The sequence below is a fragment of the Ascaphus truei genome, unplaced genomic scaffold, assembly GCF_040206685.1.
Source record: "Ascaphus truei isolate aAscTru1 unplaced genomic scaffold, aAscTru1.hap1 HAP1_SCAFFOLD_1743, whole genome shotgun sequence".
In the NCBI taxonomy this organism is placed as follows: domain Eukaryota; kingdom Metazoa; phylum Chordata; class Amphibia; order Anura; family Ascaphidae; genus Ascaphus; species Ascaphus truei.
In genome coordinates, this window is record NW_027454639.1 from 826 (window position 1) to 15,211 (window position 14,386).

General features: G+C 56.6%; 1 protein-coding gene across 1 annotated transcript in view; it reads right to left on the minus strand.

Annotated features, from left to right (window-relative positions):
• Positions 1 to 647: 647 nt before the first annotated feature.
• LOC142476819 (formin-like protein 1) overlaps positions 648 to 14,386 on the minus strand; it is a 58,939-nt gene continuing 45,200 nt past the window's right edge. The window contains exons 8-15 of the mRNA XM_075581964.1: positions 13,890 to 13,966; positions 12,524 to 12,617; positions 9,582 to 9,656; positions 9,337 to 9,447; positions 8,500 to 8,649; positions 1,452 to 1,554; positions 1,165 to 1,342; positions 648 to 1,070 (exon numbers count right to left, since the gene is read on the minus strand). Of these exons, the coding sequence (XP_075438079.1) occupies positions 953 to 1,070; positions 1,165 to 1,342; positions 1,452 to 1,554; positions 8,500 to 8,649; positions 9,337 to 9,447; positions 9,582 to 9,656; positions 12,524 to 12,617; positions 13,890 to 13,966 (906 nt within the window). The 3' untranslated portion in view covers positions 648 to 952. The remainder of the gene's footprint in view (positions 1,071 to 1,164; positions 1,343 to 1,451; positions 1,555 to 8,499; positions 8,650 to 9,336; positions 9,448 to 9,581; positions 9,657 to 12,523; positions 12,618 to 13,889; positions 13,967 to 14,386) is intronic.

The window sequence follows — 14,386 nt, forward strand, 5'->3', positions numbered from 1 at the left end:
GGGAAGAGAGGGGGTGTGTCAGAGGGAGAGAGAGGGGTGTGAGAGGGAGAGAGGGGTGTGAGAGGGAGAGAGAGGGGTGTGAGAGGGAGAGAGAGGGTGTGAGAAGGAGGGAGGGGGTGTGAGAAGGAGAGAGAGGGGGGTGTGAGAGGGAGAGAGAGGGGGTGTGAGAAGGAGAGAGAGGGGGTGTGAGAAGGAGAGAGAGGGGGTGTGAGAAGGAGAGAGAGGGGGTGTGAGAGAGGAGAGAGAGGGGCTGTGAGGGGCAGTGTGAGTGAAAGGGGCAGAGAGGGCAGGGGCGTGAGAGTGGGAGGGAGAGGAGAATAGATTGAGGGGGCAGAGAGAGAGGGGCAGTGTGAGTGAGAAAAGGTCAGAGAGGAGTGCAGGGCAGAGAGAGAGCGCGAGTGTGAGAGGGGCAGAGCCAGAGAGCCAGAGTGTTTGACATTGAAGCAGACCCCCCCCCCCCCCCCCGTGAGAAGTGATGGAATGGAACGCTCCAAAGTGTGCACGGATACACTGAGCCAATCAGCGCTCTCCGTCTCACAAAGCCCGTGTGCTTTACTGAACGGAGCCCCCTGATTGGCCAGCTTTACAACGAGCAGCCGGCAGGGCCCGGAGACCTTGGCCTCACCTGAGTTGGAAGCCGCAGCCGATCTGCCTCCTGGAGGAGGCGGGGGGGCAGATCCGGAGCCCGGGGGAGGAGGAGGCGGCGGCGGGGCAGATCCGGGTGGAGGGGGAGGAGGTGGGGGGTCCCGAACCCCCAGGAAGGGGAGGGGGAGGAGGTGGGGGAGCGCCTCCTGCTCCGGGAAGGGGGGGAGGAGGGGGAGGTCCAGGAGCCCCAGGAAGGGGTGGAGGTGGGGGTGGTTCTGAAGCCCCAGGAAGGGGGGGAGGAGGAGGGGGAGGTCCTAAATCCCCCAGTATTGGTGGGCAATTAATTTCAGCTGGTCCAGTTCCCGAGTCAGGCACGGTGACCTCCGACCCGGGCAGCAGAGGAGGGGGGGCGGGAGGTGTAGGCGTCTCCTGCCTGGGGGGGATGTTCTCGGCAGAGGGCGGCTGCGAGGAAGGGGTTGGCGCAGCTGCAAAAAGAGGACAGCGTTAGGAACCCGCAGAGCGTCTCTCCCTTTCCCCTCTTCCCCCCCGGGGCCGCGCAATGGTCTGCGCGGTGGGCACCTGTGCAGGTGGCAGGAGGTGACCCCGTGGTGACGCCTGGCACAGGCGTGTCCTCCGTGCAGGTGTCCCCTGCCGGCTCCATCCAGATTAACTCCCGGTCTCCTGGCCCTGGCCGCCGCACGGGATTCTGGGTAACGCTCTGCTGCGTGACCCGCGGGGGGTGTGACACGCGCTGCTCCTGGGGACACGGATAGAACATGACACACTGTATACACTGGCACATACATAAAATATACGCACATATGTGTATATTTACACACGCACAGATCCATACTGAAAGCGCTCACCCTCAGCGGGGTCAGCTCCCCGACGAGCCTGGTCCAGCTGTTTCTCCAGCTCCGCGACCCGCCTCATGTAATCATTCTCCGTGTTCTCTAGCTTCTCTGACAGCTGTGGGGAGTCAGAGGGTCACACACCCAACACAACGCTACTCATCGCCCCCTGATAATTATTTACATCATTATCATCATCATCTTCATCCCGTGTCTCCCACTGCTGGATGAAGCCTCCCCAGTGATCTCCCAGGTCCTGCGGTTACAGCCTCTCTCCTCCACGTCTCTCCCACACATTCCCTCATCCCATCCTCCCCAGCCTGTGTCTCCCCACTGCTGGATGAAGCCTCCTCAGTGATCTCCCAGGTGCTGCGGTTGCAGCATCTCTTCTACACGTCGCTCCCACACATTCCCTCATCCCATCCTCCCCAGCCTGTGTCTCCCCACTGCTGGATGAAGCCTCCCCAGTGATCCCCCAGGTCCTGCGGTTACAGCCTCTCTTCTCCACGTCGCTCCCACACATTCCCTCATCCCATCCTCTCCAGCCTGTGTCTCCCCACTGCTGGATGAAGCCTCCTCAGTGATCTCCCAGGTGCTGCGGTTGCAGCATCTCTTCTACACGTCGCTCCCACACATTCCCTCATCCTATCCTCCCCAGCCTGTGTCTCCCCACTGCTGGATGAAGCCTCCTCAGTGATCTCCCAGGTGCTGCGGTTGCAGCATCTCTTCTACACGTCGCTCCCACACATTCCCTCATCCCATCCTCCCCAGCCTGTGTCTCCCCACTGCTGGATGAAGCCTCCCCAGTGATCCCCCAGGTCCTGCGGTTACAGCCTCTCTTCTCCACGTCGCTCCCACACATTCCCTCATCCCATCCTCTCCAGCCTGTGTCTCCCCACTGCTGGATGAAGCCTCCCCAGTGATCCCCCAGGTCCTGCGGTTACAGCCTCTTCTCCATGTCGCTCCCACACACTCCCTCATCCCATCCTCTCCAGCCCGTGTCTCCCCACTGCTGGATGAAGCCTCCCCAGTGATCCCCCAGGTCCTGCGGTTACAGCCTCTCTTCTCCACGTCGCTCCCACACATTCCCTCATCCCATCCTCTCCAGCCTGTGTCTCCCCACTGCTGGATGAAGCCTCCCCAGTGATCCCCAGGTCCTGCGGTTACAGCCTCTTCTCCATGTCGCTCCCACACACTCCCTCATCCCATCCTCTCCAGCCCGTGTCTCCCCACTGCTGGATGAAGCCTCCCCAGTGATCCCCCAGGTCCTGCGGTTACAGCCTCTCTTCTCCACGTCGCTCCCACACATTCCCTCATCCCATCCTCCCATCTTACTTTGGGTCGGCGTCTTGGTATTTTAATCTCTCTTTGAATCCAGTCGGGTTCCATCATTGTCCAACAACGGTCGTTTTTCTTGTGATATCTCCGGCTCTCCGCCATTTCATTTTCTTCCCCCGTATGATGATGTCAAAGACTTGTGTTTGGTTTCGAACCCATTCATTCTTTTCCCGTCTCTTCAGATAATACCCAGCATGCATCTCTCCATATTTCTTTGTGTTGTCTGAAGTTTGTGAATTATCTTCGCATTTAAGGTCCAAGCGTCACATCCATACGTGAGCGCGGGCAGGATGCACGCTTCGGACATGTCCCTCTTGAGTCACAGTGGAAGATTCCCTTGTAATATTGTCTTGTGTCTTCCCAACGCATCCCTCCCGTCTTCCTTCTCCTACTGATCTCATTCAAAAGGTTCCCCACCCATTGTTACTCGCCGGCCGAGGTAGACATGGTCTTCCACGTCTTCTAGTTCTCTGGGACATAACACCAGAGTCGCCACCCAAGGCGTCTCCCCCAATATGCCTCCACTGCCCCTGTCCATAAAGCCAACGTGGAAGGGGGTTAACAGCATGAGAAACACTTCAAAGACCGCCTGGTGTCCATCCGCCACTCCCCACTGCATGTCCGGCCTGAGATACTGGAGTCCACCTGGAGTCCACCCCCCCTGCATGTCCGACCTGAGATACTGGAGTCCATCCCCCCTGCATGTCCGACCTGAGATACTGGAGTCCATCCCCCCTGCATGTCTGGTAATGTTGCAACGCCAAACTCCCCAGCCCTCTCATCCCCGGCTGTACCCCATGTTTCACCATTATCACCCAGCACACAGCACTTCCACTGCAGCAAGGGATTCTGGAAACGACATGCAAATGAGCACACAGTGCCACCTTTTGCTTCAAAACCATAAACATGGTTCCCTATAAACTTAAGCTTGCTGCATGGTCACAGCTTTGAGCACAGCCAGGGTTAAGATGCACAGCCAGTAAACCCATCCACAGACAGCTGTTTCGACCTTAATGGGTCTCCTCAGTGTGGGGCTGGTTATACCGGCTATGATTGGTTTACCATACTAAGTTAAGATATACTACATACTAAGATATATATATATACTAGCTGAGAGACCCGGCGTTGCCCGGGATGTAAATGCGTAATAGGTAGTATTATTTATAAATCGTGGAACAATAGGTGACTGTTTGTTGTAAAGGTTGGATAATAATATTGAAAAGAAAGATGGAAGAAAATGTAATACGATGTTGTATAAAAATGGTTTATTGTAACCACACCACAGTACAATGTATATTTTGGTGCCATAAGTGATGTAAAAATCTGAGTCGTGTGTCCTGCTAGGGTGTGAGGCGGCGGGTGGCGCGTGGGTTGTGAGTGCTGTCTGTGAGTGGGGGTCCTGCTAGGGTGTGAGGCGGCGGGTGGCGGGTGGCGCGTGGGTTGTGAGTGCTGTCTGTGAGTGGGGGTCCTGCAAGGGTGTGAGGCGGCGGCTGGCGCGTGGGTTGTGAGTGCTGTCTGTGAGTGGGGGTCCTGCTAGGGTGTGAGGCGGTGGGTCAGTGATGTCAGGGGGTAGGGGCGGGAGGCAGCAGGTGTGTGTGGCGGCAGGTATGTGTCGAGTGTAGCGGGTGTCTGTTGAGTGCGTGCAGCGGCTGTGAGGCGGTGGGTGAAAGGCAGAGGCGGCCGGAGTAAGGGCGGGTGAAAGGCGGGGGTGGGGAGGCGGTAAGGCGGGCATGAAGGCGAAGGGCGGCGGGAAGAGGAGGAGGGGGTGGAGGAGGGGGGCAAGGGGTGGAGGAGGGGGGCAAGGGGTGGAGGAGGGGGGCAAGGGGTGGAGGAGGGGGGAAGGGTTAGAGGAGAGGGGGGGGGGAAGGGTTAGAGGAGGGGGGGGGAAGGGTTAGATCAGGGGGGGGAAGGGTTAGAGGAGGGGGGGGGGGAAGGGTTAGAGGAGGGGGGGGAAGGGTTAGAGGAGGGGGGGGAAGGGAGGGGGGGGAAGGGTTAGAGGAGGGGGGGAAGGGTTAGAGGAGGGGGTGGAAGTGTGGGAGGGGAAAGGGTAAAAAGAGGTGGAGGGGGGGGGGAAGAGGAGCGGAGGGGGGGGTGGAAAGGGGAGCGGAGGGGGGGTGAAGGGGAGCGGAGGGGGGGGGAAGGGGAGCGGGGGGGGGGGAAGGGGAGCGGGGGGGGGGGAAAGGGGGGGGAGGGGAGAAGTGGTGGGAAGGGGGAGGAGGGGGGAGGTGGTGGAAAGGGGGAGAAGGGGGGAGGTGGTGGGAAGGGGGAGAAGGGGGGAGGTGGTGGGAAGGGGGGAGGTGGTGGGAAGGAGGAGGAGGGGGAAGGTGGTGGAAAGGGAGAGAAGGGGGGATGTGGTGGGAAGGGGAGGAGGGGGAAGGGGGAGGAGGGGGAAGGTGGTGGGAAGGGGGGGAGGTGGAGGTGGTGGGAAGGGGGGGAGGTGGTGGGAAGGGGGGGGAGGTGGTGGGAAGGGGGGGGGAGGTGATTGGAAGGGGGGGAGGTGGTGGAAAGGGGGGGGGAAGGGGGGAGGGGTGAGGTGGTGGGAAGGCGGGGGGTGGGAGGCGGTGGGAAGGGGGGGGGAGGCGGTGGGAAGGGGGGGTGAAGGGGGGTGGAGGGGGGGTGAAGGGGGGGTGAGGGGAGGTGAAGGTGGGGGGTTGGAGGGGAGGTGAAGGGGGGTGAAGGGGGGGGAGTGGAAGGGAGGTGAAGGGGGGGGGTGGAAGGGAGGTGAAGGGGGGGGGGTGGAGGGGAGGTGAAGGGGGGGGTGGAGGGGAGGTGAAGGGGGGGTGGAGGGGGGGAGGTAAATGGGGAGGTGAGGGGGGGGAGGTAAATGGGGAGGTGAAGGGGGGTGGAAGGGAGAAGTGGAGTGAGGGGAGGTGAAAGGGGGTGAGGGGAGGTGATGGGGGGTGAGGGGTGGTGAAGGCCGCTCACTCACCCGTCCGGCAGGTCCCACGTGGATCTGAGGCGGGAGGCAGCGTGTTGTGGCCGCTCCCCCGCTGTGTCCCGGGCGCCACCATCTTGGGCACTCGGCGCCGCGAGGCAGCCTGCCTGGCCACTGGCTGTTCCCCCGCCGGGGAGGGGGGGGCATGTATATGTGTGGGGGGGGGAGAGGTGGGAGATATAGAGGGGGGGTTTCGCACGGCCGCTGACACTGGGTGGGGGGGGGGGGGGGGCGCTGAAGGGGTAATAATAGTGTGTGTGTGTGTCCCGCTGAATGTAGCTGCGCCGGGGGAGGGGGGGGTCGGGGTGAAAGCGCGGGAGACACGGGGAGAGGAGGAGGTGCGCGCGGGTGCTGCTAACTGTGAGCCCCGCTAATGTATGTAACAGTGTGTGTGTGTGTGTGTGTGTGTGTGTGTGTGTGTGTGTGTGTCTGTCTGTCATTGTGTGTGTGTGTCCCTGTGTGTGTGTGTGTGTGTGTCCCTGTGTGTGTGTGTGTCCCTGTGTGTGTGTCCCTGTGTGTGTGTGTGTCCCTGTGTGTGTGTCCCTGTGTGTGTGTCCCTGTGTGTCCTTTGGCCCGTCACTCCGCCTCAGGCCAATGAGAGGTGTGCGGGGGCGGGCCAAGGGACCAATCAGATTTCCCCTAGGAACACCGGACATCCAGGCAGGCAGGCAGGCAAACATACAGTGCTTTCACTAATATAGTATAAGATATATATATATATATATATATATCATGTTGCCGCCGGCACTGCAAAGGAAAGCATCAGCATGTAGGTGCATATCCCAGAGATAAATGAATAAAAAAATACGATACCATATGCATGAGATCAGGAGACAGTCCTCAGGGTGTAAAGGTATAAACATTGTATTATACGGCAAAACGAGGCACAATAAACTTTATTGTGCCTTATAATACAATCTTTATACCTTTACAACCTGAGGGCTGTCTCCTGATCTCATGCATATGGTATCGTGTATATATATATATATATCTCACGAGATCATTAGGGAGGCTTCATCCAGCAGTGGGGAGATACAGGCTGAAGATGAATGATGAAATATTATATAAAGATATACATATATATAGATCACTGGGGAGGCTTCATCCAGCAGTGGGAGACACGGGCTGGAGAGGATGGGATGAGGGAATGTGTGGGAGCGACGTGGAGAAGAGAGGCTGTAACCGCAGGACCTGGGAGATCACTGGGGAGGCTTCATCCAGCAGTGGGGAGACACGGGCTGGAGAGGATGGGATGAGGGAATGTGCGGGAGCGACGTGGAGAAGAGAGGCTGTAACCGCAGGACCTGGGGGATCACTGGGGAGGCTTCATCCAGCAGTGGGGAGACACGGGCTGGAGAGGATGGGATGAGGGAATGTGTGGGAGCGACGTGGAGAAGAGAGGCTGTAACCGCAGGACCTGGGAGATCACTGGGGAGGCTTCATCCAGCAGTGGGGAGACACGGGCTGGAGAGGATGGGATGAGGGAATGTGCGGGAGCGACGTGGAGAAGAGAGGCTGTAACCGCAGGACCTGGGGGATCACTGGGGAGGCTTCATCCAGCAGTGGGGAGACACGGGCTGGAGAGGATGGGATGAGGGAATGTGTGGGAGCGACATGGAGAGGAGAGGCTGTAACCGCAGGACCTGGGAGATCACTGGGGAGGCTTCATCCAGCAGTGGGGAGACACGGGCTGGGGAGGATGGGTTGAGGGAATGTGTGGGAGCGACGTGGAGAAGAGAGGCTGTAACCGCAGGACCTGGGAGATCACTGGGGAGGCTTCATCCAGCAGTGGGGGACACACGGGCTGGGGAGGATGGGATGAGGGAATGTGTAGGAGTGACGTGGAGAAGAGAGGCTGTAACCGCAGGACCTGGGAGATCACTAGAGAGGCTTCATCCAGCAGTGGGGAGACACGGGCTGGAGAGGATGAGATGAGGGAATGTGTGGGAGCAACGTGGAGAAGAGAGGCTGTAACCGCAGTATCGGGGGATCACTGGGGAGGCTTCATCCAGCAGTGGGGAGACACGGGCTGGGGAGGATGGGATGAGGGAATGTGTGGGAGCGACGTGGAGGAGAGAGGCTGTAACCGCAGGACCTGGGAGATCACTGGGGAGACTTCATCCAGCAGTGGGGAGACACGGGCTGGAGAGGATGGGATGAGGGAATGTGTGGGAGCGACGTGGAGAAGAGAGGCTATAACCGCAGGACATGGGAGATCACTGGGGAGGCTTCACCCAGCAGTGGGGAGACACGGGCTGGGGAGGATGGGATGAGGGAATGTGTGGGAGTGACGTGGAGGAGAGAGGCTGTAACCGCAGGACCTGGGAGATCACTGGGGAGGCTTCATCCAGCAGTGGGGAGACACGGGCTGGGGAGGATGGGATGAGGGAATGTGTGGGAGCGACGTGGAGAAGAGAGGCTGTAACCGCAGGAACTGGGAGATCACTGGGGAGGCTTCATCCAGCAGTGGGGAGACACGGACTGGAGAGGATGGGATGAGGGAATGTGTGGGAGCGACGTGGAGAAGAGAGGCTGTAACCGCAGGACCTGGGGGATCACTGGGGAGGCTTCACCCAGCAGTGGGGAGACACGGGCTGGGGAGGATGGGATGAGGGAATGTGTAGGAGCGACGTGGAGGAGACACGGGCTGGGGAGGATGATGACCGTAGAATGTAATATTGGTGACTGATGCCCAGAGAGATAAACTGACTTGCCCAAGGTCACAAGGGGGGGGGTGCCCTTGGACTGAGCATCTCCTGCCTTCCCCCCCCCCCCCATGCTGATACCTACGTGAGCCAGGTGCCCCTGAAGCTCCTCCACGTGCTCCAGCATCTCGTTCTTGGTGTCCGTGTCTTCCAGTAGGCTGTTCACGTCGAAGATGTTGTCCACGTAGGCCTGGATCTGCACCTGCAGCCGCTCGCTCTCCGTGCGTTTCAGGACCTGAACGCGGGAACGCGGGACGGGGAGTTACAGACGAGCCCCCGCTCCCAAACTCGTACGGGAATGACCCTCCCGCTGGCAGAGGGGGGAGCTCTAACAAAGAGGGGGGGGGGCAGTGAGGAGAGGGGGAGCTGTGGGAGGGGGGCTGTGTGAGAAGAGGGGGGCATGATAAGGGGGAGCTATGAGAACAGGGGGGCTGTGTGACAAGAGGGGGGGAGATGTGTGAGAAGAGGAGGGGGGCTGTGTGAGAAGAGGGGGGATGTGTGAGAAGAGGGGAGAGATGTGTGAGGAGAGGGAGCTGTGGGGGCGGGGGGGATGTGAGAAGAGGGGGGGCATGATAAGGGGGAGCTATGAGAAGAGGGGGGCTTTGTGAGAAGAGGGGGGAGATGTGTTAGAAGAGGGGGCTGTGTGAGAAGAGGGAGGAGATGTGTGAGGAGAGGGAGCTGTGGGGGTGGGGGGATGTGAGAAGAGGGGGGCATGATAAGGGGGAGCTTTGAGAAGAGGGGGGCTGTGTGAGAAGAGGGGTGGAGATGTGTGAGAAGAGGGGGGAGATATGTTAGAAGAGGGGGGAGATATGTTAGAAGAGGGGGGAGATATGTTAGAAGAGGGGGGAGGTGTGTTAGAAGAGGGTGGCTGTGTGAGAAAAAGGGGGGGGAGATGTGAGAGAAGAGGGGGGCTGGGACTCACCTCTAGATATTCGTCGAGCCCGAGGAGTGAAAACTCATATTGCAGGAAGACTCGGAAATTCATATTCTTCACGGAGTGTACCACGATATTAATGAACTGCATGCAGGCCACCTGTGTGTTATATACAGTGTATAGTATATATATACACATGCACAAACAGGACAGGAGGCCCTTCCCCCCCCCCCCCCATTCAGACCCCAGAGGGAGACTTCTCTAGCTCTGCGAGACCCTCTTCCCCCTCTCACCATGAAGTCGATGTTTGAATCCTCTGTGCGGAAAAATTCCATCAGCTTCTCGAACCGGGAACTCTCTCCGCACACCTGCAGAAGGAGAGAGGCGTGACACCCCAAGACAGGGTAGATTTGTGGCGAGGGGGTCCCTAGCACCCAATACCTCCCCAAACCCCCATTATTTCATCAACCAATGGCAGAGAAGAACCACCACATGAATGAGACATGAAAACACGAAGGTCCATGCAAGGAGCTTTCACAAGAACTAGTCATCCCACGGGCAGTACAAAGGACTCGGGGGCCATCCCTTAAGGTCGGAGATTTCCCCAGTAACACAGGAAAGGGTTCTTTACAGTAAGGGCAGTTACAGTGCTGGATTCATTCCCCATGGAGATGGTGAGGGCAGATACAGGAGATATGTGTAAGGAAAGGGATCTTTACAGTAAGGGCAGTTACAGTGCGGGATTCATTCCCCATGGAGACTGTGAGGGCAGATACAGGAGATATGTGTAAGGAAAGGGTTCTTTACAGTAAGGGCAGTTACAATGCGGGACTCATTCCCCATGGAGACTGTGAGGGCAGATACAGGAGATATGTGTAAGGAAAGGGATCTTTACAGTAAGGGCAGTTACAATGCGGGATTCATTCCCCATGGAGACTGTGAGGGCAGATACAGGAGATATGTGTAAGGAAAGGGTTATTTACAGTAAGGGCAGTTACAGTGCGGGATTCATTCCCCATGGAGACAGTGAGGGCAGATACAGGAGATATGTGTAAGGAAAGGGATCTTTACAGTAAGGGCAGTTACAATGCGGGATTCATTCCCCATGGAGACTGTGAGGGCAGATACAGGAGATATGTGTAAGGAAAGGGTTCTTTACAGTAAGGGCAGTTACAATGCGGGACTCATTCCCCATGGAGACTGTGAGGGAAGATACAGGAGATATGTGTAAGGAAAGGGATCTTTACAGTAAGGGCAGTTACAATGCGGGATTCATTCCCCATGGAGACTGTGAGGGCAGATACAGGAGATATGTGTAAGGAAAGGGATCTTTACAGTAAGGGCAGTTACAGGGCGGGATTCATTACCCATGGAGACTGTGAGGGGAGATACAGGAGATATGTGTAAGGAAAGGGATCTTTACAGTGAGGGCAGTTACAGTGCGGGATTCATTCCCCATGGAGACTGTGAGGGCAGATACAGGAGATATGTGTAAGGAAAGGGATCTTTACAGTAAGGGCAGTTACAGTGCGGGATTCATTCCCCATGGAGACTGTGAGGGCAGATACAGGAGATATGTGTAAGGAAAGGGATCTTTACAGTAAGGGCAGTTACAGCGCGGGATTCATTCCCCATGGAGACTGTGAGGGCAGATACAGGAGATATGTGTAAGGAAAGGGATCTTTACAGTAAGGGCAGTTACAGTGCGGGATTCATTCCCCATGGAGACTGTGAGGGCAGATACAGGAGATATGTGTAAGGAAAGGGTTATTTACAGTAAGGGCAGTTACAGTGCGGGATTCATTCCACATGGAGACTGTGAGGGCAGATACAGGAGATGTGTGTAAGGAAAGGGATCTTTACAGTAAGGGCAGTTACAGTGCGGGATTCATTCCCCATGGAGACTGTGAGGGCAGATACAGGAGATATGTGTAAGGAAAGGGATCTTTACAGTAAGGGCAGTTACAGCGCGGGATTCATTCCCCATGGAGACTGTGAGGGCAGATACAGGAGATATGTGTAAGGAAAGGGATCTTTACAGTAAGGGCAGTTACAGTGCGGGATTCATTCCCCATGGAGACTGTGAGGGCAGATACAGGAGATATGTGTAAGGAAAGGGTTATTTACAGTAAGGGCAGTTACAGTGCGGGATTCATTCCACATGGAGACTGTGAGGGCAGATACAGGAGATGTGTGTAAGGAAAGGGATCTTTACAGTATGGGCAGTTACAGCGCGGGATTCATTCCCCATGGAGACTGAGGGCAGATACAGGAGATATGTGTAAGGAAAGGTTGGACCCATTGTTAGAAAGGAAAGGTTACAGGAAAGATATACAGGGATATACCTAATAATTAACATGGGAGGGACGGTGACCCAGGGAGAAAGCTGATGGCCATTACTGGGGTCAGGAAGGAATATATTCCCCTTATGAGACAGCATTGGGTAATTTGTCACTGGGGCTGTGTGTTCTTCCTCTGGGCCACCGTACTGTCATTACACATACAGGGTAACGTATCTGTCGTCTACATTTAACATAGGTTGAACCTGATGGACGTATGTCTATTTTCAACCTCATCTACTATGTAACTATGTAACTACTGCGTAACTACTGTATGTAACTATGTAACTACTGTACTATGGAACTCTACAACGATGTGACTATTTAACAACTATGTAACTATGTAATTACTATGTAACTACTGTGTCACTATGTAATGATATGTAACTAACTACAGTACAGTATGTAACCATATGGAACTATATGTAGCTAAAACTATATAATATTATTATTATTATTGTTGTTATTATATCTCTTATGAGACATCATTGTCAAAATATTCATATAGTGTGTGTGTGTGTGTGTGTGTGTGTGTGTGTGTGTGTGTGTGTGTGTGTGTGTGTGTGTGTGTGTGTGTGTGTGTTAGCCGTGTTAGTCCAAATAAAAATTGTATCACCTAATACTGAAGTACTCATTTATTCTGCACTATATATATATATTATATATTAAAAAAAATTGTTACCAAACCTCTTCAGTGATAAGACTGTGTGTAAGCAGTTGCATGTGCAGTAACATTATTAACCCTCAACTCTCTCCTTGGCTGTTTACATGAAGGGCGCTGCTATAATTGGGCAAACGGATAAAGGGAAAGCGCGTTCCCAGGTAAGCTTTGCCTTGTAGAGGGAGTGATACCCCATACCACTGCGTATTAGGGTGTGTCCTTCCCCAGTTCTCACCTCCATGAAGTAGTTGAAAGCAGAGAGAATGATCTTGTGCCCGCCTCTCACCAGGCACACTGCGGCCAAAAGTTCCAGAACAAGCGCCTTAGTGCTGGGGGAGGGGAGAGGGGGAGGGGGAGGGAGGAGGGGGAGGGGGGGAGAGGGGGAGGGAGGGGGGGAGAGGGGGAGGGAGGGGGGGAGAGGGGGAGGGGTAGGGGGAGGGAGGGAGAGGGGTAGAGGGAGGGAGGGAAAGGGGGAGGTGAGCGAGGGAGGGGAGGGAGAGAGAAGAGGAGGAAGAGAGTGGGTGGAGGGAGGGGACAGAGGGGGAAGGGATGGGAGAGAGGGGGAAAGGAGGGGAGATAGGGGGAAAGGAGGGGAGAGAGGGGGAAAGGAGGGGAGAGAGGGGGGAACAGAGAGAACAGAGAGAAGGGGAGGGGGAGAGGAGGAGGTGGGAGAGAGGAGAGGAGGAAGGGAGAGAGAGGGTGGAGGGGGGAGTGGGAAGGGATGGGAGGGAGAGGGGAAGGGATGGGAGGGAGAGGGGGAAGGGAGGGGAGAGAGAGGGGGAAGGGAGGGGAGAGAGAGGGGAAAGGGATGGGTGAGAGGGGGGAGGAAGGGAGAGAGAGGGGGAGGGGAGAGAGAGGGGGAAGGGATGGGAGGGAGAGGGGAAGGGATGGGAGGGAGAGGGGGAAGGGAGGGGAGAGAGATAGAGGGGAGGGAGAGGGGGAAGGGAGGGGAGAGGGGGAAGGGAGGGGAGAGGGGGAAGGGAGGGGAAAGGGAGGGGAGAGGGGAAAGGGATGGGAGGGAGAGGGTGAAGGGAGGGGAGAGGAGGGAGAGAGAGGGGGAATGGACAGAGGGGAAGGGATGGGAGGTAGAGGGGGAAGGGATGGGAGGGAGAGGGGGAAGGGATGGGAGGGAGAGGGGGAAGGGATGGGAGGGGGAAGGGGAAGGGAGGGGAGAGGAAGGGGAGAGGGGAAAGGGATGGGAGGGAGAGGGTGAAGGGAGGGGAGAGAGAGGGGAGAGGAGGGAGATAGAGCGGGAATGGATAGAGGGGAAGGGAGAGAGGGGGAGGGGAGAGAGAGAGGGGACGGGATGGGAGGGATAGGGGGAAGGGAGGGGGAAGGGAGAGTGGGAAGGGAGAGAGGGGAGGGGATAGAGAGGGAAAAGGGAGGGGTGGTGGGGGTAAAGAGAGGGGAGAGAGAGGTGGAGGAAAGGGGAAGAGAGGGGGGCAGAGGGTGGAGACGGAGGGGAACAAAGGCAATAGACACAGAGAGAGAGAGGGTTACAATTTGTGCTGGTCAAATATTTGCCCCTGATTCCACTGGCAGGATCCCCCCTCCATGGTAACCCAGCCCCTGTGATTCCCTCTGGCTGGGCGGGTACTTACCGGGGGTTCTTGTTATTGAGGCTCAGTGTTATCTGGTTGACACAGGAGGGGTGAGACATCACCAGGCTGAAGCCAGACTGCAGGGAGAGGACAGCACCCTGTTATACCAGCACCCCCCCCCATATAACACCCGTGTGCACCGCGTGTGCATTAGAAGTGGCGTGTACATTACTTGGGGGGGGGGGGGGGTGCGGTGTGTACATTAGATGGGTGTTTGAGCATGTAGTGTGTACATTAGTGTACGTGTGTGAGGCGTGTAAATTACGTGTGTGTGAGGCATATACCTAAGGTGCGTGTTAGGCGTGTACATTAGGTGTGTGTTTGTTAGGTGTGTACATTAGGTGTGCGTGTGTGAGGCGTGTACATCAGGTGTGCATGTGTTAGTGTGTACATTAGGTGTGCGTTTGTTAGGTGTGTACATTAAGTTTGCGTGTGTTAGGTGTGTACATTAAGTGTGCATATGTGAGGCATGTACATAAGGTGTGTTTGTGTTAGTG